Source organism: Ambystoma mexicanum, chromosome 2q (genome assembly GCF_040938575.1).
Source record: "Ambystoma mexicanum isolate Mex_15411 chromosome 2q, UKY_AmexF1_1, whole genome shotgun sequence".
Classification (NCBI taxonomy): domain Eukaryota; kingdom Metazoa; phylum Chordata; class Amphibia; order Caudata; family Ambystomatidae; genus Ambystoma; species Ambystoma mexicanum.
In genome coordinates, this window is record NC_090924.1 from 14,426,844 (window position 1) to 14,453,994 (window position 27,151).

Below are 27,151 nucleotides of genomic sequence, written 5' to 3' on the forward strand. Positions count from 1 at the left end.
AGTCGTCCTTTGCGAGGCGAATTCGGAGCTTCAGCACTGCAGCAGGGCTTCACTTGGCAAACCAATGGTCCAAGAGTTGCAGCAAGCATCTCTTCCAAGTTCTTCTTTGGATCCCTTCGTCCAGTGGTCGACTCTGCCTTCTGTCCAAAAGACCTTGCCTTTTACGCAGGTTTCTCCCATTCATTCGCAGCTTAGCTGTCAATCAAACAGCACAGTGGCTTTCCTCCGAAGACAGCCAGCCAGCCAATCACCTTTGGGTGCATTCCTGTAACCAATGAGACTAAGAACAAGGAGTTTTGGGCACCTCCCTCGGTTCCTGCCCTGCCAGACACGCTGGAGCCAGAGGCAGGCTTCACCAGTGAATCCCGCCAAAGACAAAAACGAACAAAGGGACCAAACCTGGTTTGGCGCGCAGAGTAAATCTCAAGAAGGACCTTTCCACCAAGAAATGGCGAAAAAAGAAGACTAGGGCCATTTTGACAAATGAAATTGCAGCCCGCGGTAGAAACACACAACGGTAGTAAAAAGTAAACCACCACCACCAGCCATTCATTGTAGAAAGGGGTAACCTAAAAATGTTACATGAGAAACTAGACAAAGGGGATACTAAGTACCCCCTCCAGCACCCTATTGAAAGATAGTGTGTGCTGGGTCTAGAAAGTTACAAATATAAGTAAAGTCAATTTCACTTCACTGCTTTTGGAAACAGTAGTTTAACCAATAGAAGGTATTTAAACCTTAGCAGAAATCCAAAGGATTTCTCTGTGACACTGCACTGAAGGTGCTGTGTGTGTCACATTGTAAAAATATGATGCCTATGGGGTTTGTCAGACTCCAAAACCAAAAGAAACACAGTGCTCAAATCACAGAAAAATACACGAGAGAGTGGGAAAAAGGTCTCACTCTCTCCAGGATTAAAATTAAAAGTCTTAAAGTCCAGTAAAAGAGCCTGGGGGTCTCTAGGGTGGAGGGGAATTAGCACATTTCTGAGAATTCTCCCTAACACTTGCACATGAACAGGCTGACCCATGCCACCAGCTCAATGCAAGAAATGTCACACACAGAGTGATGTTGTTCCTAGGTGCTGTCTGTTGTAAAACAGCTCTTAAACTGCAGACATTGTCTCCCCATAAGTAGTGACAGGCTTTTAATAAATGGGTCTTAGGTTATTACAAAATGTTTCACTGTAGCTCAATGTTCACTTATTCCCATGGTTTTGAAGAGTATAGGTTGCAAGTTTCTTGCCTTTTGGCGTGCAATCTACACATGTCCTAGAAACATTGTTTGAAATGTACAGCACAATATGCTAATCTTTCTTCTCATACAAAAGCAAATTCTCTGTTTGTTTCTAATATTTTGCAGTTGGCTACAGTGGCCTTGTACTATACATACTCCACCCTGGAAGATGAGATTGAGCGCAATAAAGATCACCCAGCCTTTGCTCCTATGTACTTTCCACTTGAGCTGCACCGGAAAGAGGCGCTAGAGAACGACCTATTCTTCTTCTATGGGCCTGAGTGGAGGGCACAGATCCAGTGTTCAGAAGCTACTAGGGACTACATGGAGAGAATCCGACACATAGGGCAGCACAAGCCAGAACTGCTGGTGGCCCATGCCTACACCCGCTACATGGGAGACCTCTCTGGTGGCCAGGTGCTGAAGAAGGTGGCGCAGCGTGCGTTGCAGCTGCCAAACACTGGTGAAGGCATCCAGTTCTACGTGTTTGAGAATGTCACCAATGCCCAGCGTTTTAAGCAACTCTATCGTGCAAGAATGAACGCCTTGAATTTGGATTGCAGAACCAAAGATATGATTGTAGAGGAAGCCAATAGAGCCTTTCACTTCAACATGAAGGTATGGGTTTATTTCTGTGTATAATTTGTGCTTTGTGTTCCATGTTTACCATGCCAAGTGCCCAACATGCACGTTTCTGCTGTAATATTATTTGCATTATCATCAATGCCCTGTTGGTATGGCTGGGTGATAGGTGTTACACCCCAAAAATCTGAGGTCCTTGAGCAATGCATATACAGTACCTGGTGTTCAGATGTCCACATCACATAACATTCTAAAATTAAATTGGCACACTTATTTGTTGTTTCGTCAGAGTGTACAAAGAGTTTTTGTGAAAATGTCATAGATTGCCCTATTCATCATCCTCCTCCTAAAAGGCAGCCTGCTGTGGCAGTCACTGCCTTGAATTACTTTGTTTACACTGTTCGCAACCTGAAATGTATTCAATTAATACATTCTATCCATGCATACAAGCATAGTTCTCCAGCATTGGATGTTTCATGGATGCACATGCTTTGAATATTCCCTGCCGTCACTGTGGAAATCCTCGTTTACACACATTATTATATAAAGAGAAAACAGTTGTATTCTGTAGTCTGTTTGTGTCCTTTTGGGTGCATTTAGCCCCATCTAATGGGGCGTCCAGTATATAACTCCACACCCTGATGCTCTCTTCAGATTCTAACATGCTGACGGGAGTCCTCTCATCATCCCCAGAGAGAGAAAACTTCAATTCAGAATCAGATAAGTTTACACATTTCTGTTCAAATGGAAAGCAAATCTAATAATTCGTTTTTTTTAACCTTGTGTCACTTGTGGGATGAAGAATGTCTATGAGTGGGCCAGGCATAACGAGTGTATTTACTGCCTATATCCCAACTACACTTCAGATTACTGTGGGATATGCCAGCATTTTAGTGCAGACTGTCGTACTGCGTTAGATCCGCCGTTAGTCCGGGAGACCAATCGGACTATACGCCACTGAAGAAATATAGACTTTCTTCCTGAGAGCATGGCTTGCAGGGTAGTAAAACCTGTCAGGCCAAGGGCTCAGGCGAAAAGGCGGGATGCAAAGCAGAGCTAGAGGGAGAAAAACAAGGCAACTATTACATACTGTTGTTTGTGGCAACAAACCAATCCCTCTACCCTCCTCCAAGACCCACAAGTTTACCTGTGACAATCCCTTGATTTGTGGAATACCTACTTGTGACAGAACACAAGACAAGGTGGAGGAGCAGGATTTTCGGTAGCACCTTTGAGAGTGTCCCAAGGATAGTATCACTGTTGTCCCAAGACTAGGCATGGGGGATTCCCTGACCCGGGCGGCACAAGGACACTACTAAGGAGGTGGCAGGACACAATCCAGGGCAAAGCAGCAGAGCGTCCCTATAATCCAAAGGGTTGAGCAAACAGCAAAGCGTCCCGGTATTCCAAAGGTTTGAGCAAACAGCAAAGCGTCCCAATACACAACAAACTGTTTCAGGAGGAAGCAGTAAGGCATATAAGTTTGTGTACACACATCTCGCTACAAAAAAAGATTGCCATGCAGGGATACACTTCTTTTTTTTTTAAACATGTTTATTTTAAACAGGCAGGTTATGGCGATACAAAGCTTAATCACTTGCGACATGTAGCATACAGTAATACCATTCGACGCTCCTCCCACCCCACCCCTCGGGCTCAAGTTCCTTTTTCACTTCCCTGTAGGGGGTCTCCATCCCAATTAGTTCTCCTGGCCAGTTGCGGCTTGAAAGTCAGGGCTGGGAACCTTGGTCAAACTCCAATACCGGACCCCAGATGTTGCGAAAGCGATGCAAGGTGCCTGCTCCGGCAGCCGTCACCTTCTCGGCGATCAGGATGTCCCAGACTTTCATCCACCAGAAAGGCATAAGAGGGCCTTCCATCGTTTTCCAGGTGCGGGCTATCACGTTCCTACCCGCAAGTAGTCATTGTGACAATAGTTTAGCCTTGGGGCCAGACCTGGGGTAGATCCGGGGGTCGGTGCTCCAAGGAGGATAGGCTCGGGGGCCAAGGGCAGTCGCACCTGAGTGATGTCCGCTATCGTCGCCAAGCATTGTTTCCAAAAGGCTTGGGCCTTGGGGCAGGACCACCACATGTGAAAGAAGGAGCCTATTTGGCCGCACTGCCTCCAGCATTGAGGGTTGATCGTGGAGTTCATGTGGTGGAGTCTTAGGGGAGGGTAGTACCACCGGAGGAGGATCTTGTAGGCGCACTCTCTATTCGTGATGCATGATGAGGAGGTGTGAGCCCGGGACCAGATGTCAACCCACTGTTGGTCTTCAATCGGGTGGCCCAGGTCCGCCTCCCATAGGGCCATATACCGGGTCTTGGAGGTTAGGAAGTCCGTTTGGAGGCGTCTGTACAGAGTGGAGATTCTTCCTCGAGGCGGAAGCTCCTTAAGGGTCAATTCGATGGCTGTGGGGGGACGAGTAGCCGCCTGGCAAGTCTGAGGATGGGTGCACCAGTGGCATAGCTGGGTATATGTGAACCTATCTCGTTCCTGGATCCCAAAGAGTTCTTTGCATCGCTCAAAGGTGCAGGGTTGGCCCCCTTCAAAAAGTTGACCCAGGGTCTCTAGGCCTCCTGCAATCCAGGCCTTAAAATTCCAGGGAGACAGACCAGGAGAGAAGGTCGGGTTCATGAACACTGGGGAGAGGGGGCTGAGCCCTGTCGGGATCCTCTTCTGTTTCAACGCCTTGTCCCACACCGAAATGGTGTGTTTGGTGGACGCCAGGAGATTTCGCCACTGTCGCCGCTCCGGAGGGGGGACATGCGGGAGAAAGCGTAGTGGGAGGGGCAGCTGCGCTTGTTCGAGGCTTACCCATCTAGGGCGGTTGGTAAGGACTTGCTATGATTGGATACAAGACAGGTGAGCCGCGATTTGGTATTTCTGCAAGTCAGGGACCCCAAGCCCACCCAATTTCACGTTGCCCAGCATCGTGGATTTAGGGATCCTGGGCTTTTTCCCTCTCCAAATAAACTGCAGCATTTTCTTCTGTAAGCGTTGAAGGGCTGGCGCCGGGACCGGCACCAGGAGTGTGGAGCATGCATACAGAAATCTCGGTAGTAAGTTCATTTTACAGGCTGTGATACGGCCCATCAGCAATATCTCCTGTGTCGCCCAGCGTCTCAAATCTGCCTCCAAGTTTGTAAATAATGGGGGAAAATTAGCCCGATAAGTCTCGCTTGGACTGGCCGGGATCTGAACTCCCAAGTAGCTAAGTTCTTTGGTTGACCAATGTATTGGGCACAGCGGAACCAGGGCTTCTCGGGCTTCTCGGGACAAACCCACTCCCATGGCGACTGATTTCCGGTAGTTAACTGTGAAGCCTGTGACCCTGCCATAGCTCGTTATCTCAGCCAGGGCTTGAGGTAGCGAGGAGCGGGTTTTGTGATGTTCAGGAGGACATCATCTGCATATAGGGCCAGTTTGTGGTGCGCCGGGCCTGATTGAAAGCCTTCGACTGCAGGATTCAACCTGATCCGCTGGGCAAAGGGTTCCATAATTAAAGCAAAGAGAAGTGGCGACAGCGGGCATCCTTGTCGGGTTCCGCAAGTTAGGTTGATGGGGGAGGAGAGGGTGCCGTTGACTCTAAGAAGGGTTTTGGGGGCTTTGTAATTTGTCAGCGTCATGGTGCAGAATTCCGGGCCAAATCCAAAAGCCTCCAGGGTGAGCCTCATGAAAGTCCAATCCACTTTGTCAAACGCCTTGGTCGCGTCCAGGGCCAAGAGCACCAACTCCCGGGAATCCCAGGAAGCGAGCTCCACCAGATCCAATGCTCTTCGGATATTGTCGGCCGTGGAGCGGTGTCTGAGGAAGCCAATCTGATCCGCACTGATTATCTCCGGCAAGAATCGAGACAGACGAGACGCCAGGATTTTAGAGTAAATATTGGCATCTATGTTGAGCAGGGCAATGGGTCTATATGATGCAGGGTTCTTCGGATTGCCCCCAGGTTTAGGTAGTAGGACCGTAATTGACTCCTGCATTGACGGGGTTACAGTGCCCGTGGTCCTGAACGAGTTAAACAACTGTACCAAAGGTGCTAATAGCTGGGGTTTGAAAATCTTATAGAACCTGGTTGTATAGCCATCAGGGCCAGGGGCTCGGGATTTGAGAGCTTTTATTGCCTCGTCCACTTTTTCGTCAGTGATCAGCACCTCCAGAGAGTCACAGGCTGTTCTTTTTAGCCGGGGAAGTGCCGCACCCTGTAAGTTTTCCTTCTGTTCCTCCATGTCCCGCGCTGGAGCGTTCATCACCTGAGTTAGGTGGGCCGCAGCGAGTCACAGTTTGTCCTGGTCAGCGTAATGGACCTTGCCTTGTTGGTCCCGCAGGCCCACAATTGTATTGTTCCTCTTCGCTTTGGCAAGTTTGGCCACTAGTAGCTTATTTGCTTTGTTGTTTTTAGCATAATAAAACTGTTTTGCTTTTGCCATTTGGTGGGCAGTGTGTTCAGCATAGTGGGCCTCAATCTTTTTCTGTGCTATCCGGATGGCTCGCTGGGTTTTAGGGGTCCAGCCCTTCTCCTTATGGGTCCTTTCTGCATTTTTAAGATCTTCCTCAAGGCCCTGGCGAGTTTGACGCTTGTGTCTATGATAGGCCGCTCCTTGCGCAATCAGTTCACCCCGCACTACTGCTTTCATTGTGTCCCAAGTGTTGGCAGTAGAGGTGTCCTCACTGGGGTTCTCCTTAAAGAAGTTGGTGATCGTGGTTGCGATTGCGTCCCTGAGTGGCATCTCATTGAGAATCGGATCAAATAGGGTCCATCTGCGCTGTTGGGGGTTAGCTGGTTCCTGCACTAGGATTTCCAGGGTCACCGGAGCATGATCAGACAAGATTCTGGAGCCAATCGTCACATCGTTCGTAAACGTAAAGATTTGTGGGGATACTAGGAGAAGATCTATCCTGGAGAAGGTCCGGTGGACATAGGAATAAAAGGAAAAGTCTCTTTCGGATGGGTGGAGTACTCTCCATGAATCCACCACCCTCAAGGTTCTAAATAGTTGTAGGAGAGCCAGGGCTATGGTGAGGTCTCCAGCGCTGGGTGGGTGTGACTTGTCTTTCGAGGGGTCCGGGACCCCATTGAAGTCCCCTCCAATCACTATCTGGCCTTCCAAAAACGGGGAGAGGGTTGTACACAGGGATTCATAGAACAGCGCCTGGCCTGAGTTGGGTGCGTATACAGAGATTATAGAATAGAGTTGTCCTAGTAATAGGCATTTCACTGCCATGTATCGCCCCTCTGGGCAGCTTATAGCGTCCAGAATCTGAGGGTTCAGGCCCCTCCCGAATAGGAAAGCTGTGCCTCCCCTCTTGGAGTTCCCAGACACAAAAAGTTGCTTCGGAAAGTCTCGGGAGCGCAGGCGGCTGTGGTCTGCCGGCAGCAGATGGGTTTCTTGTAGCATAGCCACATCTGCACCGTCGTTCTGAAGCTTCTGTAGGATAGACTTGCGTTTGGTGGGTGAATTTAGTCCCTTGACATTCAGGGAGACGAACCTTAAGGTTCGATGTTCCGGGGCCAGGTCCGGGAAGGTTGACGAGTCTTGGGGGAGCGGGGAAGATGTACAGGAATCAGCCATCATGTCGCAGAGTGTGTAGCCATTCCCCAACCTGCCTGTGGGTTTTTTTCTCAGGCCACCAACGGGAGGACCGAGTTTTAACTGAGGGTGGCTGACCTTTTGCGGATCTAATGCCTCCCTTGGCCAACGGGGCCATCGAACAGTGTGTAGCCAACATGGCTAACCTTATGAGCAATCTTAGTGGTTTGTTCCAAGGACTCGTAGATGGATTGTGCCTTGGAACCGGGCATGGGCCGTTGTTACACATCGCCACAAGTGGTCTCTATAGGCACGGACCCGCTTGTGCAGCGCTTTGTTTCCTAACACCTCCAAGTTGGAAGCTTGTGATTCTCCCCGACCGGCTGGTAGCGGTCTAGTTGTTGCACGCTCCTTTGACGTCGGCCGACCAATCACGTGATCCTTTATCCGGAAACGAAGCAGCCAGTGCTTCGCGTCGCTTCTGCCTTTGACGCTCCGTGAGTTCGCTTCTGAATCCTCCTCTCTCTCCATGCTTGCATTTCCCTCTGTGCTTGCGGTTCCGACTTACCCTGTGTTTACTTTCCCTCTTCAGATCCTTCCCTCAGCTTTCGCTAGCTTCGTTCTCAGTCAGCTTTGCGGATCAATCTCATTCGTTTCCTGTTGTGGCCAGTCTCCAATCTGAGTAAGTTCCCATCCTCTAGGGTTCCCTTGTGTATTTCTACCTGGTTCTCATCTCCTGTTATCCTTCCAGATTCTCCCGAAGCTTTCCTACTCAGCCAGGTTCCAGATTCGAACTCTCGTCCTCTTCCCTCAGTCCTTTTCGAGTAAGAGGATTTCCATTGGTCTATCTTTCCTTTTCTGTCCTTGGGCTCTCCTCTAACCTGCTCCCTATTTCTTCCCTTCTCATAACTGCAGACAAGGTGTCTTATGGGGTTCCTGTCGGAGACATCCAACTTTCTACCATCAGCCTGATCTGCACGAGCGGGATTTCGTCCAGGGTTTTCTTCCCATTGAGGGTTTCCCTGGGAGTCCTGCCCTCTCACCTGGGTCACTTTACCCTGGGCTGAGTGGCCAGGGCTGTCACTGGGAAATCTTCCCATCTGCTTTGGTTCTCCCAGTTGGAGTCATTGATTGCCAATGTGAGCTGTTTGTGGATCCTTACCTAAATTTGTACTACAACAGCTTTAATTACTGATATATACAGTGGATTAACAGCCGTGGAATAATGCCCGCTGCTTAAGGAATAAAGCTTATCTGTGTGCCTGAGGGTGTAGATCGGATCATGGTGCCGGACTGTGAGCCAGGATCGAGGTAAAAGCTCCATCATGGGGTCGCATCTCTCTACTTTCTCTTCCGGAATCTGGGAACCCTCGACCAAGAGTTTTGTGTGGGATTAGGGGAGGCCACCAGGTTTGAATCGGCCGCTGCTTCGGAGGGCGGGAGAGACGAGGGATTGGAAGCATCTGGACGTAGGATGTCGGTAGCATCTTCCAGGTGGCTAATTTTCCTGAGCGAGCCCTTGTAGGAAAATTGCAAAGCTGTGGGAAAGAGCCAAATGTAGCAGATTTTCTGAGCTTGAAGAAGGGCAGTTAAAGGGCGAAGGGCCCATCTCTTTTGAAGAGTAAGCGGAGAGAGGTCCTGGAAGATCTGGAGAGAAGTCCCTTGAAACGTAATCTCGTCTTTGGAGCGGCTTATTGCCGAGATGGCTTCCTTCGTAGTAAAGAAGTGCACCCTAGTAATGACGTCGGGGGGGGGGGGGCCATCCGATTACACTCAGCGTCGGGGGTTTAGCCTGTGGGTGCGATCCAGGAGAAGCTTCGAGGTCGGGGAGAAGAGATTGGAAAAAGAGGCCCACATATTCAGCTAACCCCTTGTCTGGGATCGAGGTGGGAACCCCCCGAATGCGGAGGTTGTTGCGCTGGGCCCTATTTTTGAGGTCTTCTTGCTTGTATTCCAAGATGTTGCACCTATCCTGCAGTAGTCCGATTGAGCGTTGGACCTCTGTTAGCGCAGAGGCATAGTCTTGGATATGATCCTCAACAACTCCTACTCATTGTTCAACCTCCGATACCTTTTTTTTTGTGCTTTCCAGTTTAGTTGTGAGTTCTGCCATACAAGAGCGGAATTCTGATTTGATATCCGCCATGAATTCACGGATATCTTCTTTGGTCTCCAAAGGCCAAAGGTCCCTTGTTATCTAGGGAGTCCCGTGGGAAAGAGGAGCAGGAATCTTGTTTTTTAGCTTTGTCGGAAGTGGTCAGCAGAGTTGCTATGTCCGAAGACTTGGTGGTCTTTTGTTGCTTGGACATCGCGCTAGTTGTTAGAGGCAGGACAATGGCCGCCGGGAGCGATGTAGTGGTGAAGAGGAGCCGGACTGTGGGCCGGGGTGCCCCAGGAAGCGCTCAGGGAGAAGCGCATGCAAGCTAGGCCTACCTTAAATCTCTCAAGGGGCTCCCGCTGAAGGCTCCCGTCGCCAACCGTTGGGGGAAGGGTCTCTCATCTTCGCTTCAGGAATTGAGTCGCCTTTATCTGTGTCCATGAGCTGGAAGGTAGGCCCCACCGAGCAGCCAGGTGGACCACTAACGCAGCCGCGTAGATCTCCGTCTGCTGGAAGTGTGTAGGGCGGCGTGGGCCGGGGCACCCCAGGAGGAAAAGGGAGAGGGTATGCAAAACGGGGCCGATGTATGCAGGGCTCCTTGCCGATTGCAGGGGGGGCCCTCGCCGGCCGATGGAAATAGTCCCCGTTTGTCTGGATATCCGTATGTCCATCTGTCCCCTCCAGCTCGAGTGTTACGGGGACGATTGCCTCCGACTCCTGACTGTGGCCGCCATCATACGTGCGCCTGCCATCTTGGATTCTCCGAGCCGCAGAGGGGGGACCCGGATTCAGGCGACAAGTGCGGACATAGTGCTCCTTCTCCCAGCTTTCATCTTTGAGCCGCTAGAGCCCCATCGGTTCCGATCCACATAGCTGTCGTTGGTGGGTCGTATAGGCCACAGGAACCGCACGATTTTAGCTGAAGTAGCGGGCCGTCCACGGGCAGCTTTAGAGGAGCGACTGCATCGCGTCGGCTCCAAGCCACGCCCCCGGGATACACTTCTTTAAGAGGAGCGAATAACAGGAACGGGCGAGAGCTGAGGAGCCAAGAGTAAGGAAGGGAGCCAGAGACAGAAATGAAGAAGGGTGTCCAAAAGAATTATGTGTTCAAATAGCAGAGCGGATCGGAATGGCGTCAAAACAAAATAAGGAAGCAAGCAATGGAGTCCGGGAGGCAAGCACTGTTCAAGAACCAGGTAAGCAAGAGATACGGGAAGTTGTGCAGATTAACGCTGCTCACCGAATACAACGGTTTAGGAGCACCGGCGTTATGGGGGCGTGGCCAGATATAGGAAGTCAGTTTGTGCGAGGCGTGGAACGCACGAAAAACGAGCATTCCAGGAATGTGCTACGCGCAAGCCCCTCTGGGAAGTGTAGTGTTTTACTGGAGATGTCCCCGGCGTTGATGTAATCGCCAGGGTAGGTGCCACGGTTTCCCCCCGCGGACATGAGAATGCCATAGGAATCCGGGCGGCATGACAGTACCCCTCCCCAAAGACGGGCGTCCCCCGGGCAGTAGACCACGAGACCGGAGAAAAGCCTGCAAGAGACATGGAGCATGTATGTTGGAAACAGGCTCCCAGGTGCGGTCTTCCGGCCCGTAACCTTTCCAGTCCACCAGATAACGGCGAACGGCTCGGACAACCCGAGTATCTAGGGTGGCATGCACCTCGTATTCCTCTTCTCCCTGGATCGTTATAGGAGCGGAAGCTTTGGACAGCTGCATACCAACAATATAAGGATTTACTAGGGAGACATGGAACACGGGTGTATTTTCCAACTAGAAGGTATACCTAAGCGAAAGGCAGCTGCATTGATGTACTTCATGATGGGATAGGGAGCCATGTAACGAGGGATCAGTTTACGCTTTCCCGGTGTACGTAGATGCAGGGTGGATAACCAGACCTTGTCCCCTAGGTGATACCGAGGAGCTGGTTTGCGATTTCTATCAGCCTGTTTTTTCATGCGATCTTGTGCTTGGTCTAGATGTTGCACCAGAGCAGCACGGATAGACAACAACGAACGGGCCGTTGCTTGAGCTGCGAGTACCCATGCCACCGATGGAAGGGCAGTTGGTAAAACCCGTGGATGTTGGCCATACATGGCATAGAAAGGGGAACAGCCAGCAGACATGTGACAAGCATTGCTATATGCAAATTCGGCAGCCCCCAAAACTGACAGCCAGTCAGACTGGCACCGGAGACAGATACATCGAAGATATTGTTCCATGGTGGCATTGTCTTTCTGTCTTCCCGTCTGTCTGAGGGTGGTATGATGAAGACAAACGTACATCATTGCCAAGGAACTGGGTAAGGGCCAACCAAAAGCGCGAGGTAAATTGTGATCCCCAGGCCCAGATGATAACCAAAGGGAGACCAAACACATACCACCTGTTCAAAGAACAACTTGGCCAGCGCAGGAGCAGAGGGAACACCCTTACAGGGAATGAACTGGACCATTCTGGTGAAGGTATCTAGGACCACCAGAATTGTGGTTAGCCCTTGGATTGGCGGAAGTTCTACCACAAAGTCTAGCGACGCTGTGTGCCATGGACGTGGCTGAATGGGCATTTTCTGGAGAAGCCCTACAGGTTTCCCAGGTACAGATTTACACTGTGTGCATACAGCACCTTTAGATACAAATTCTGCCGCATCCTGCTTCATATTCGGCCACCAACACCCTCAGAGTAGAAGGTAGAGTGTTTTGGTTTGTCCCGGGTGGGCGGCCAAAAGGGTGTCATGGGACCAACTTAGTGCCTGTAACCGGGTTCGAACATCTGGGATATACAAGCGTTACTGTATGTTTAGCCATCCTGAAATCAAATGTGCTTGCAACCCTTGAAAGACAGTGGAATGATCCGCCGTCCAACAACGGATATGTTCGAGTAGAGAACTGGTCGCAGCACAAACACAAATAACAGTGTTTTTTGGCAGAATAGGAAGGACTGCATTTAATGGAGATGCATCGTCTCTGATGCAAGAAAGTGCATCGGCCTTGCCATGCAAGGGGCCTGGCCGGTAAGAGACTGTGAAATTGAAGTATGAAAAGAACAGATGCCACCTGATTTGTCTGGAATTGGTGCACTTGACAGTAGAAAGGGCTTGAAGGTTTTGGTGATCTGTGTACACCGTAACAGGATGCTGTCCCCCCACCAATTGGTGTTGCCACTCTTTAAAAGCAGCTCGTATAGCCAGCAGTTCCCATTCCATTATGGTATAATGCTTTTCCGGGGAAGTCCGTTTTCTGGAAAAGAAAGCTACCGGTTGGAGCTGCCGAGTCGTGGGACATTTCTGTGATAAAATGGCCCCAAGTGCAATGCCGGAGGCATCGGCCTCGATGATAAAAGGCAACAAGGGATCTGGGTGCAACTGGACTGGGGCCGTGATGAAAGCCTCTTTCAGGGTCTGGAATGCGTTCTGGGCCTGAGTGTACCAACAAAAAGGAACGCAGGGGCTGGTGAGGCGAGTCAGAGGAGCCACAATATAGGAAAATGATGCAATGAATCGTCTATAAAAGTTCGCAAATCCTAGGAAGGATTGTAAACTTTTAAGAGAAGTAGGAGTAGGCCAGTCTAGGACCGCACGTATTTTTGCATCATGCATGTGAATTCCCTGAGAGGATATCACAAAACCTAAGAATTACACAGAGGACACGTGGAAAACACATTTTTCCGCTTTAGCATATAAACCGTGTTCACGTAGGCAGAGTAATAACGTCCGTACGTGTTCCTCATACTGTAACAATGTCTTTGAAAATATTAATATATCGTCCAGATATATTACAACAAAAACGTCTAACACATCTCGGAAAATGTTGTTCACGAAATGTTGGAACATAGCGGGGGCGTTACATAAGCCGAATGGCATCACTAGGTATTCAAAGAGGCCATATTTGCTCTTAAAGGCCGTCTTCCACTCGTCGCCTCAACGCACCCGAACCAAGTTGTAAGCCCCCATCAAGTCTAGTTTCGCAAAGATCTTAGCGGATGTGAGACAATCCAACAGTTCCGAGATGAGGGGTAATGGGTATTGATTTTTTATTATTACTGCGTTGAGTGCACAGTAATCCACACAAGGGCGGAGGTCCCCCTCCTTCTTTGGGCAAAAGAAATCGGAGAGGCAGCTGGAGAACGAGAAGGTCTTATATGACCAAGTCTTAAAGCCTTCTCAATATAGATCTTTAATTGCTCTTCCTCTAGCCGTGCCAAGGAATATATCAGACCGTGAGGGAGAGTGGCATTGGGCACCAAATCAATGGGACAGTCGTATTCCCGGTGGGGCGGGAGCCGTTCAGACAAGCCCTTATCAAACACATCAACCAAATCCTGGTATATGGAAGGTAGTTCAGGTACCACCCTTGTGGTGGCATTAAGTGTGTGTGCTTGTTATTAATGCCATGCATGGCGAAGAGAGAGGCATCTCCTGAGCGGGAAAACACTCTGGGCCTCATTACGACCCAGGCGGTCTGGAAATAACGGTGGCGGTAAACCCGCCGCCACCGTTGTTTCCGGACCGCCTGAGTCCGACCCCTGCAGGCGGGAGGTGATGTTCCTGCCAGGTCTGACCTGGCGGGTTTAACACCTCCCGCATGCAGGCGGACGAGGAAACACCGGCAGCATTACGAGATGCTGCCGGTGTTTCCATGATCCCCATTTCCATCGAGTCCCATAGGACTCAATGGGAATGGGGAATTACACCATTCCGCCTCCATGATTCCCGGAAAACCGGGGTTGTAATGCCCCGGTAATTCCGGGAATCACGGAGGCGGAATGGTAATATGAGTCCGGCGTTAACCAGGCGGTTTTACCGCCTCGGTTAACGCCGGACTCGTAATGAGGCCCTCTGCCTTGCATGATGGAGAGGAAAAAAAACACCATTTGGTTCACCGAGTCAATGATCGGATTATGTTTTTGCAACCAAGGGAGGCCCTAAATAATCCCAAACTGAGGTGCAGAGATAAGATCAAAAGACACATACTCAGTATGCCCTTCCGCCGTACTCATTTGCAGGGGTTGCGTTTTTTTTGTGACATGACCCAAAACCAGACAGAAATCACTTCTGGTTTATCTTTAGGGTCTACAGGAATACCATGGGTTTCTGCCATTTGTTCGTCCATATAATTGCCTGTTGCCCCGGAATCGATCATGACTGGACTAGAGAAGGTCTGAGCGTTGGGCAACGAAAAGGCCATGGCCAGGTATATATGCGTGGCAGCTGGGCAAAGGAGTGAGCCATTGGAAGGCCGACCCGTCTCATTTTCTCGATTTAGGGACGGGTCCTGGCGTTTCCCGCTCGTTTAGCGTGGCATTTCGGACATGCTCAAATTAAATGCCCCATCTGCCCGCAATACAGACATATATTGTTTTGCAGTCGTCTCTCTCTCGGCTTTCGTAAGAGGACCTTTCACTGACCCAATCTGCATGGGTTCTACGTCCCCAGGGACTGGAGAAGATACCAGTTCAGATTTATCGGGGCGTAGATCAGGATGTCGGCGTTCTCCACGCCTCTGTTGCAGACGGGCATCCACCTGCAGTACCAAATCAAGAAGGCCAGAGAATACTGAAGGAACAGAGGGAACAACTGACAATGCGTCCTTAAGTTTGTCTGACAAACCCTTGTAAAAGACTGCTGCTTTTTTCTGTTCAGGCCAAGTGGTTTCTGCAGGCAACTGATTGAACCGGGCAATATACGCCAATAAGGGTTGTTTACCCTGAGATAATGCCAGAAATTCCAAATCCGATGCCTGAGCTTTATATCTGGCATCAAAAATCAGGTTCATGGCTGCTAGTAAGGCATCAAAGTCATACAAGACAGGGTCATCAGATTCCAGTAAGGGGTTCGCCCAGGCCGCGGCCATACCCCCTAGGTGTGAAAGCACAAATGCTGCTTTCGTTGTGGAATTGGGAAATGCCAAAGGACGGCATAGAAAATGTAGGCGATATTGATTGATAAAAGTCCTATAAGATTTGGGATCCCCCGTGAAGCGTTCCAGTGGGGCCAAGGAAAGGGGCCAGGTAGTACCACCGGAGCCAAACCAGGCTGGGTTGTCGGAGGAACAGGTGGTGGTACAGGAGCGGAAGCATCCCCAAACTCCTCATCCGTGGGCAAGGGGTGCACAAGGCTTTGCATGACAAATATTTGTTGTTGCAAGGAAGCATGTGCTGCTGCCATGTCTGTACGGAGTGTGGAAAAAGGCCTGCATCATAGCGGCCATGGGGTCTGCACTAGGATCCATTACAGACAGACAGGCACCAATGTTAGGCTCCTAAATCTGTCGTACTCCGTTAGATCCGTCGTTAGTCCGGGAGACCAATTGGACTATATGCCACTGAAGAAATATAGACTTTCTTCCTGAGAGCACGGCTTGCAAGGGCTCATGCAAAAAGGCGGAATGCACAGCAGAGCTAGAGGGAGAAAAACAAGGCAACTATTACATACCGTTGTTTGTGGCAACAAACCAACCCCTCTACCCACCTCCAAGACCCACAAGCTTACCTGTGACAATCCCTGGATTTGTGGAATACCTATTTGTGACAGAACACCAAGACAAGGTAGAGGAGCAGGATTGTCGGTAGCACCTTTGAGAGTGTCCCAAGGATAGTATCACTGTTGTCCCAAGACTAGGTATGAGGGATTCCCTGACCCGGGCAGAAAGAGGATGCTACTAAGGAGGTAGCAGGACACAATCCAGGGCAAAGCAGCAGATCGTCCCAATAATCCAAAGGGTTGAGCAAACAGCAAAGCGTCCCAAAATCCCAAAGGTTTGAGCAAACAGCAAAGCGTCCTAATGCGCAACCAACTGCTTCAGGAGGAAGCAGTAAGGAACATAAGTTTGTGTACACACACCTCGCTACAAAGAAAGATTGCCCAGCAGGGATACGCTACTTTAAGAGGAGCGAATAACAGGAACGTGCGAGAGCTGAGGAACCAAGAGTCAGGAAGGGAGCCAGAGACCAGAAATGAAGAAGGGTGTCCAAAAGGCAGTCCGGTAAGAATTCCATGTTCAAATAGCAGGGCGGATCGGAATGGCGTCAAAACAAAATCAGGAAGCAAGCAACAGAGTCCGGGAGGCAAGCAGAGTTCAAGAACCAGGTAAGCAAGAGAAACGGGAAGTTTTCTGATAAATGCTGCTCTCCAAATACAATGGTTTAGGAGCACCGGCGTTATGGGGGCGTGGCCAGATATAGGAAGTCAGTTTGTGTGAGGCATGGAACACACGAAAAATGAGCGTTCCAGGAATGTGCCACGCGCAAGCCCCTCTGGGAAGTGTAGTGTTTTACTGGAGATGTCCCCGGCGTTGATGTAATCGCCAGGGCAGGTGCCACGGTTTCCCCACACAGACATGATAATGCTGTAGGAATCCGGGCGGCATGACACAGACATCCTAAGGGACAGGCATTGGAGGTTAGTCTGCTGGCTCAACGAGGGCAAATACCCCAGATCTGAGGTATAATCCTCCAAAGGTGTGGCACCAGGAAGACTATCCCAGAAAAACTCCCTGCCTCAAGAGAGGTTTTGGTCCGAGGAGAGACCACCATAGTTTAAAAGAAAACATAAAACCGTAGAAAATGGAACAATGTCAATGACCGTAGCCTCACCAACGTTGAAAATGGTGTCGTCCATGACGGGACACTTGTGAACCATCGTCCACAGACTTATGGCCCTAGCGTCAAAGAGCATACACTCGACGACAAGGCATGGCTGTCGACGAGCACTCACGGAAGTAAAACAAAAATGCAGTCGACAAAGAAACCATGATATCGTCGAGGGGTCGTCAGTCATCGACCACGTCTCTGTGCAGAGACAAGGGGGGTCATTACGAGGTTGGAGGTAACCATGCCGCAATTTGCCCTTACCGGGTACTGGGTCCGGGTTCCTCAAATAAAGGAACTTGGACCCTTTACATCCCCATTCGAGCCCCCATAGGGCTCAATGGGAATGGGGAGGGAGCTAACAACGGGCCCGTTAATAACGGTGCCCGTTGTTAGCTCCCTGGTCTGCTAGCGGGACCCGCTAAGGGTGCCTGGTTTTACCAGGTGCCCTTAGCGGGTCCCGCGAGCAGACTCGTAATAGGGAGGTAAGGGGTTAACGGTGCTGGCACCATTACCAGCGCCGTTAACCCCTTACCGCCCAGCTTACCCCATGATATCAAAGTCATCGTCGATGACACGCCACACTGAAAGATTAAACATGCCGCTGTCGACCGCCCATGGGTCCTCCTTGACGAGCATGGGAGCAGGTCCAAGACGTCATTGATGAAGACGTCGACAATACTGTGTACAACACTGTCGTTGATACAGTCTCCAACACTATCGGCACACTCGTCAATAGCTATCTCAGTGCATATACCGATGAAAGCGTCAAGGAGTGATAGCCCATCGACGGCTGAGCAGGGTACTACACTCAAAAGCAAGGAAAAAGAGCCTTTGATAGTTTAAAAAATTCATGTTGATGCAATTACCCAACGATTACCTATGAAACAAATGCAAGTTGACATCTCACCAGCTACCCCATCAAAGGTGGACAAAAAGTTATTCCCCTCAAGGAAGAATAAGGAAATAGCAACAAAAGTGGGAAAAACATGAAAACTACTACATTCCCCCAACCAATTTAACCAGACTTGTCTCCATGCCAGATCAAGTATTAGGACACCATATAGACTCTGAATTCAAACAAGGGTATTCTCCCATGTGTTTGGATTCTGATGACTCATATTCTCCACAAAAAGAGAAACATCCATTAGGGCCTGCACCATTATTTGGGCCATCTCCAGCCACGTTGCCAGTACAAAATCCAGTACTGCTGATGGGCCCTATGCCTTTTCCAGAGCCCCAGCATACATCCACAGATGCTCCTCTCTATGCAAGTCCTCACTTTTAAAAACATTAGTTGCCCAATTGGACAAACACCTGCCGGTGTTACAAGCATCACCTCCTGTAACACCGCCTCCTCCCCCACAGGGAGCGAGGGATCCAGCAGCTCTAGATTTGATGGCTAGACCGTGGTAAAGGTTGCCGTTCAGACCACGGACAAGGTCTGCGGTTAGAAGGAAGAAATCGTCTTGTACCACCAGAGTCACCAGTGCGTCCAATGCTTCCCATGCACGATGATGAAGAAGAGACCAAGTAGACTGGTGCAGACACAGATGGCGATGCAAGGGGTACAGATTCCACAACATCTGTCTCCCTAGGAAATGATGACTGGGATACAGATTAAATTCAAGAGAAACCAGCAAAACAATCGCCTCTTGACGAAGTAGGAACGTTTCACACAATGATAAACAAAATCTTGTGAGAAATTTAGTCTAGCACCTTCTGAAGAAAAGGAATGTTTTTTATTTTAACTCATGAATAAAAGAAGAAAATCTGTAATCTCCATCCGGATTTTAGATCATATCTCGGAAGGAGGAACATCTTCCCATGAAAAAGCCCTTTTCAGAACCAGCCCTAAAAGGAAGACTGGAGAAGAGATGTAGGGCGCCGGACACAACACCCAGAGCATTACAGCACCACCTACCCCAGATTCAGTAGTGTCTGCAGCAGCAAGAAGGGAACAGACTCGGGGGTCCAAATGCTCAGTTCGTCCAGACAACGAAATTCGAAAGACTGATGCCTTTGATAAGGAGGTCTTAGCCATTGGAGCAACAATAGTAAAAGCTGTCAACGCCCTAACGATCATGGCCCGGTAAGGCAGAGAAATGTGCAACAGAATGATACCCATCATGGAGCATTTGCCAGAGGAAAATCCTTGAAGCTTTAGCCAGCCTTCCTGAAGGTGAAGAGGCCTCAAACCATACCAACAATTTAGCGATTGACATTTCTGAACCCGTTTTAAGCAAATTTGGAAAGGAGTTGTTCTCTGCAGGCAGAGTTGGTTACGCTGCATGGATTTATGCACAGATGTCCAAAGTAAAGTGCTAAATAGGCCATTTGAAAGGGAAAAGCTATTTAGCCCCTAAATAGATAACGTGTTAAAAGCTATAAAAACAGGCACCGAAACAGCAAGGTCGCTTACGTTTGTACAGACAAGATGTACCTTTCGGCCCATTTGTAGATCATCAGGTTCTCAGCGACCTCGACAAGACAAGGCAGAATGTAGTTCCTACTACTCTCAGGGATTCAGAAAGTCATATCAGGGATATACATGCAAAAAATATAGGAACACCCAGAGGCATAGGCCAGGGTCTTTGTCCCAGAGAGGAAGACCACAAAAGCAACAAGCATGACTCAGGACCCACAGTAACCATCACACAGGCACAAATTGGGGGCAACCTCCAACATCACCGAGAGGAATGGAGAAATATCACAACAGACTCATGGGTCCTCGACATAATTCGGCACAGGCACGTCCTGGAGTTTGCCAGAAAACCATAAAAAGTGCCCCTAAAGCTCCAAATGCAACCTCATCTAAAGATCCTTTAAGCAGAAGCACAGAAAACGCTCATCAGGAGGGCTATACAAAAAAGTCCCCAAGGGGGACCAAGGCAAAGGAGTTGTAAGGGTTCAGAAGGCGGACGGAGACGACACACAGTTGGCATGGTTGTTGGCCTAAACCTTTATTATACCAGAAATAAAGAGAAAGCCTATCCCTCCCTAATCTAAGAGGGGTTCTCTACTTCAACTAAAATACTAAGGATTCAGTCAGGATGTCTGTATAAATCAAGAGTCCACCGTTGTGTGTAAAAATTAAAAAAGACTCCTATCCCTTATACTTGTAATTAAACTAAGGAGGTACTGGATATTCTTAGTTCAGAAAAATGACTCCCTTCTACCGGACAATGGATAATGGAATAGCTCTCATTGCTTTCACAATGCCTGGGGAATGACTCCCTTCCCCTGGCCTTCTCCCTGCCTTACTTCACTGTTTGCAACACCAGTGGAAACGCCTCCATTCCCTTGGCCTTTTCTCAGGCTTACTTTACAGTTCACAACAGCAGGAGAAAGGACTCCCTTCCTCTGGCTCTTCTTACACTTTGTTCACAGTACTGGGGGGAAGGACTCGTTTCCCCTGGTTTTTCATACACTTTGTTTCACAGTACGCAGCACCAGCGGGAATGACTCCCTTCCCCTGGCTTTTCTTACACTTTTTTTCACAGTTTACAGCACATGGGGGAATTACTCCATTCCCCTGGGCCTTCTTTGTATATTCGGTATGACAGAACTTGTTCACTCTCCTGCCAGGTACTGCCACGCAGAAGCTGTCTTCTGCTATTCTCCCTTTGGAGTTGCGGGTGCCAGGACTGAGCTTTCCTTTGGTTTCTGTTTGGCAGGCCTGGTTCACTCTCCTGCCAGGTACTGCCACGAAGAAGATGAATTATGTTCAGTGTTTCTCTGTTTTTGTTCTGGCAGACTTGGCCCACTCCTTTGCCAAGTAATGCCACAAGGAAGATGACTGGCAATGATCTTCCCTTTTGGTTGAGGGTCTCAGACCCTGTACTCTGTTTCAATCTGAGCGACTATTAACACCCTTTAATATATTAAGGGGACTTACCCTCTTCCATTCCGGTAATCCCTGTACCTTCAGGGGTTGACCCAGCATCTCCTGGTAGGTCTCAGGATTGTCTCTCTCTTGTGTTCGGGTCCTGCACAGCTTCCCTGGTTCTGTGGCATATTTGGAATATTGCAGTGGTTCTGCAATTGTTGATCCCTTGCAGGCGACGTATCTTCCTACAACCACCCTGTGAGACTCCTGTACTCGCCTGGACCTCTGCTTTGCCAGCTTCTCGCCACTGTAGGACCGTGTGTGGACACCTCTCACTCTGCATCCTGGTCATCAGCCTCTTCTTCCTGAACCAAACTGCTATCTCGTTCTCAGTTTCTCCAGGGAGGAATTGACAATTGGAGAAGCGCTTCCTTTGTTTTTATTCAGAAGGGCCACTGATAATTAGATCACTCATTCACATTCATATTCCTCCAAGTGCTCTTCAGGGCTCTGCACCTCCTCTTCGTCCCCCGTACTTCTTACTGAACTCATGGTCAAGTCATCCCTACTCTTCCTCGTCTCAGTGAATGTTGGGATTTCAGTCTTACAGACATACATAGAAGTGGGTGATGCAGAATTGTGATTCATGGGGTCGGAAGATGTATGGGGTGCTGAGTGAGGGGTGTCATACCGCATTCTCCCCAAATGGCCGTCCTTGTCCCCAGTGTGAGTGTCTCTCCCCATGAGATCCTCCCGCTGTGTACCACCACCAGGGAGACTATCAATTAGCGGTCTCACCACCCTGGCCTCATGGGAAGGGGCTCCCCCTTGGGGAGAAGTGATGACATTTAACGATGTGTCACAGAGTTTACTCACGCTACTTCGTGCTAGAAAAGCCAGATGGAAAATGTAGACCAATTCTCAACCTGCGAACCCTAAACAAATTCATTACGAATCAGAAGTTCAAAATACTCACCATAGCAGACGTCCTCAAAGCAGTACAACCAAACGATGTCCTAGCATCATTGGATCTGCAGGATGATTATTTTCCAGGTGCACAAAGCTCACAGGAAATTTCTAAGGTTTATTTATTTATTTTTGCATTTGTTAAGCGCACTAAACCCTGAGGCGTCAAGGCGCGGCTTACAGGTTACATAAAGACATTCACAGATTACAAGTTAATGACATGAAAGGCAGTCTCTTTTAAGTGGTGAATAACAAAGTCTAGAGGTGTTTCCTGAAGCTCCAGTGTGAATGTTCAAATTGGAAATGGGGAGGGGTGCTCCAGTTTTTTTTCAGCAGTGACCGAGAAGCTGGAACCTCCCGCTTTGGCTCTCCTGAATCTCGGGATGGAGAGCAGGTTGTTATATGCAGAGTGAGTGGGCCTGGACCCTTGTGATTTAGCAAATTTTGCTGAAAGGTACTTCAGGGTTGAGTTGGAAAGACACTTGTGCATGATGGATAGTGTCTTAAAGATAATGCCTTCCCTGATGGGTAGCAAGTGTGCCTCTCCTCTGACTGAAGAAATGTGTTCATGCTTAGATATGTTAAGTGCCACTCTTGGGGGCGTTGTTCTGAACAATTTGAAGTTTTTTAATGTTGTGAGAAGAGGTTCAAACAAAATGAGCATTGCGCTAATCAAGTCTCGACCTAGCAGGACTCTGGCGATAGTGACACAGTTAGATGCCGACAGGAACGGTCTGCAAGCTTTGAGTAGTTTAGAGGTGTGCGCTGCAGAGGAGGCAATTACATTTAACCTGTATTGTGAGGGATAGATTAGCATCAAGGTGACACCCAGTGTCTTTACATTGCTCGATACGAGGATACAGTTACCCTTGATGGTAAATGATTTGTAGGCTGGGCAGAGTTTCTTAAGTGTGGTGTCTGACCCCACCAGGAGGAGTTCTGTTTTTTTCATTGTTCAGGCATAAGTGGTGGGAAGTGTGAATGCATCATGAAGCAAGACACAGACAACAGATTCAAAGTTCAAACATAAATGGTTTATTAACTTAAATGTCAGGACACTTGAAGGCCTAACTTGCCCTATGCTAAGGTGGGATTTCCCTATCTAAAGAAACTAAGGAAAGTCTGAGTCAGCGAGTTCAACATAAGTCTGTCTGTGTTTAAAACCTATACTTGCCCTTGCAACTAAAACTAAACAATATGTTTGGATATCAGCATCAAAAGAAATAGTGTTCCAAATAAAGTTCTGAGCTTCTTCCAGCTCTTGGCTTACTCTCCAGCTTCCCCTCCCCAAGTTCAAGACAGTTACTCAAAGTATCAGGGTTTCCTTCCCTAAGAAGACAACTCAGTTCCAAATAGGGGGTCTTGAGGTTTCCTTCCTCAAGACAATCACAAAGTTCACAAGGTCTCATGTTTCCCTTCCCGAAGAGTTCAACTTGCCAACTTGTACTTAGTTCAATCTCTCCATATTCAACACCAGTTCCAAGTCAACTTTAAACTCCTTCTGGTTTTTTGACAGTTCATACAGATTTCATTCTTCTGCTTCACTTTAGCAATCTCTTTCATACACTTGGATTTGATTTCTGCATGTTTCTATAGCTCTCACAGATAGGGTATCCCTGGTCTAGTCGCAGCTGTCGGACAACACGGTCCACCCATTACAGGTCAAGCAGCCAGTAACCCTAGGCTTGCTTGCCCACACAGGTTCTTCTGTAACTGCACCTGTGTTCACATTCACTTGGCCTACTCCTTACCAGCCTTTTAGCGTTACCTCAATGTGTTTTCCTCTTTGCCAGTCTTTTGACTTTGTCACAATGTGCTCTTTCATACAGTTCACTTTGTGGTGCTCTCTATCTTTCACCTCCTTGCTTTCACACTTTTTAGCAATAATCAACCTTGGCTTTTTTTTCACTGCCTCATGCGATTCGTTCCTCGCTTTCAATATATTGCACTTGTACTTCACGCCAACTTTTCATTTGTTCATTGGTCTATCAAAAGCTTTCATGTAGTTCAGTACTGGACTTTGATTCTGTTGCTCACCGTTCATGTTATTCACATTTTTTGCGCATACGACGAAACTGCACATCTATAGCAGACTATGACCAACATACTACCAATTTGACCACTAAATTTCGACAGCGAGGTTATCCCAAGAAATTGGTTACTAACTCATACAAACGAGCTAGATTCACCCCCCGGGATGCTCTATTACTACCTAAAGATACTGAGCCACATGACAAATTAGTATGTGCTCTCACGTACAGCCCCCATACTTTTCTCATCAAAAAAGCCATCAAGAAACATTGGTCGCTGGCTCAATTTATCTTTACCAGCAGAACCACTACCGATCTTCGCAATGAAGAGACAAAAGAACCTAAAGGACCAATTGGTCCATGCATCTTCCTCACAAAAAGTTTCGAGATCTTCTACTACAAGTTGGGATCTCCGCCCATTGACGGGACATTTTCCCTGTGGGTCATGTTCCATCTGCAAATTTGCAGTTAGGACCAAAACATTTTCTGTGCATGGCAAACCGTGGGAGCTACGACATTACTCTAACTGTAAGACCGCGTGGGCTATTTACTGTATTGAGTGCCCCTGTGGGCGCAAGTATATAGGAAAAACTACACGACCAGTCCATACTAGAATCACGGAACACCGTTCCAGGATTTGCTGCAAGTCAATCAACTCACCGTTAGTGAGCCACTTTATGGAACATGGCCATACTACGGAGGACTTACGATGGTGGGTGATTGACATTGTCAAAAATTCCCCCAATCTCTCTCAGGCTTTATCTAATAAGGAGGCTCAATGGATTTTTCAATTGGACACGATCGCCAATGGTCTAAATGAGGCATCTCCATTTTGGCGCTAAAGTGCATCGTTTTATCAATTTTTATTATGTCCCCATGTTTCCAGTTTTATTATTCAAACATTCCCTGTTTAATTTCTGTTTACCTCTTGCATTATTTCCCATCCATGACTTGAGTCTATAAAAACATAGTCAATTATGCCTGAGCATACATTTTTCCTGGCAGAGCATCGTTAGTCTTAGTCCGCTCTCTATGCACATGAATCTCTGAATGTGGTCCATGCCCCCCGGAAGAACGTTACGTTTCTACACCGGCGCCGCACTTCTACACTGCCGGCAACTCGCTGAAACTTGTAGGAGGCTCCAGAAGTTAGCTCCGTGCAGCATAGGCTATCCTGCACGTTCTCAGAGGAGGCGCCAAGAAGTAAGTTTTGTGCTGCACATGTTGGCATGCATGTCATGCTTCACTCTTTCGCCTGATTACTTTAAGCATTCCGCGTCTCACGTTACAGTCACAGTGCGCTTCTTCACATTTCCTGACCCACGGCTTGACGGAAGCTGATATTTGCTCCGAATCTTCGCTCCCCCTGCGCTGAACTTGTGCAACGCGCTTTCTCTAATAAGCATGGTGGGTCCATGTACTTTTTGCCCGATTTTCGTTCGGTCCATAACTTGTGCCAGTTCTGTACATAAATGCTTGCAATATTTGTGTTTTTGCAGTTCTGCCTCATATTGAGATTCGATCATATTCACGCTGTCACGTCACCGCAATGTACTGACTGCGAGACACATTTTTTTCTTTTGGAGAGCACTCGATGCGCCATCTGAGGTATGACTTTGTACGATTATATCTATGTGCCTACCTTCTTCCTGGTTCCTCCTTTTGTATCTTCACTCGTTTCTAAATGGCACATATACTTTATTCCTTCACAAGGGTTCTTCCAGCTCCCTGTACCACTAGGGCTATTTAACATTTTTCTGTCTATTTATGGGGTCATTGCCTGCCAGGTGTTGGGTTATTGAGGCCTGATGCTCTTCACCATACATTGGTATCTTACTTGGTCTATATCCCATGTCTAGCAAAACCTCTGAGTTTAATATGTCCCCTGTAATTATTATTTTAGGTGGGCACCTTATTACATTGCTTCCATAAGGGCTGAATTTGAAGATCCTAATACCTGAGGAAGGTGGTTTTCACCACCGAAACGCCACCTAGTCCCACGTGACAATTGCAGGCGCTGTGTGCTCCTGCTTCCAGTCACTGTGGCCATACACGCTTTATAGCGGTATGCGTAGTACACCCCTTTCAGCCTGTGACATAATCCACGTCAGCTTGTGCAATTATCACTTATTTAACTGTTAAACTAAAAAGCAATTGTATATTTTGTTTAGGTTGCTGTTCTCTTTAGCTGAAATTAGGCTCAATACACAGCATTTGGTGTGATATTGTTTATGTTGTTTATGTTGCTGTTTTCTTTAGCCGAAATTAGGCCCTATACACAGCATTTATTGTTTGTTGTATGATTTGTGTCACTGATGCTGTCTCTTTTAACAAGGAGACTCGCCACAAATGTTTGGATTAATTTTATCCCTAAAACAGTAAGGGTCAGCCAGGGATAGTTCAACTCTCATTAGCTATCTCTGCATTTTTTGTTTATATTAAATAATTTTCATACTTTTGCTATACTTAGTTACATTGTATGAATAACTATCGCTATTGGTCATCATTGATCCTTTTTTCGTTAGTGTCCATATGTTGTCTGCATATGTACAATCCGATGTGGGGTTGTACTCTACTCCTGTTAATTTTATTCATGTATGACTTTGTTTCCATTAACCTAATCAACCAAATATTTTTGTTTGTTTCTGTAAATTGTATTCTTCATGTGTGTTTGTTGCTCTATTCTCTACTTATTAAATTGGTTTATTCTTGTTCCAAACAATAAAACAACAGACATTTTATTTCCAAATTAGTGTACCTATTCCCTTCTTATAGGGTCACTTTGATTGGTGAGATACCAGAAAATCAAACATTGACAATTTGATGTATTGTGCTGTTTAGGCTATCAGTTGAATAATATACTGATAGCTAATGTAAATGATACCTTTACTTGAGTTTGTTCAGGAACACCCTTGTGCTTCAAGATAATTCACATTTTCCATAACAACCCGTTGCTTTGGGTTTACTAACTTTTGCGTATCATCTTTTGTTCATTCGGCATTCCCTTTTGCTTTCTACCACTCCCCAGTTGCACCCCGGTTCAAGTGTTTCCTCTTGTGCACTCGCCAGTCCCCGGTGCCTCCTTTGGGCGGCTGCTTTCTCTTCTTCTGCTTCAACGATGCGATTCCTCTGCACTGCGAGCCCCGCTCGTGCCTCGCTCCACTTTATTTGTGGGTTGCTGGCAGTTCCGCTTACTTCCCGCGGACGCTGCCGGTAGCTTGCAGCTTTCAGATTTCTTCCCGCCCGTAGCTCTGGCTACGGGCACCCGGCCAATGAGGCTCCCG

The 27,151-nt window shown here is 48.1% G+C and overlaps 1 protein-coding gene across 2 annotated transcripts in view; it reads left to right on the forward strand.

Moving 5' to 3' along the window:
- Window positions 1–27,151, forward strand: part of HMOX2 (heme oxygenase 2) — a 334,320-nt gene that overhangs the window by 157,097 nt on the left and 150,072 nt on the right. For both annotated transcript variants that reach the window (XM_069646782.1, XM_069646783.1), the window contains exon 4: window positions 1,363–1,854. In XM_069646782.1, the coding sequence (XP_069502883.1) occupies window positions 1,363–1,854 (492 nt within the window). The remainder of the gene's footprint in view (window positions 1–1,362; window positions 1,855–27,151) is intronic.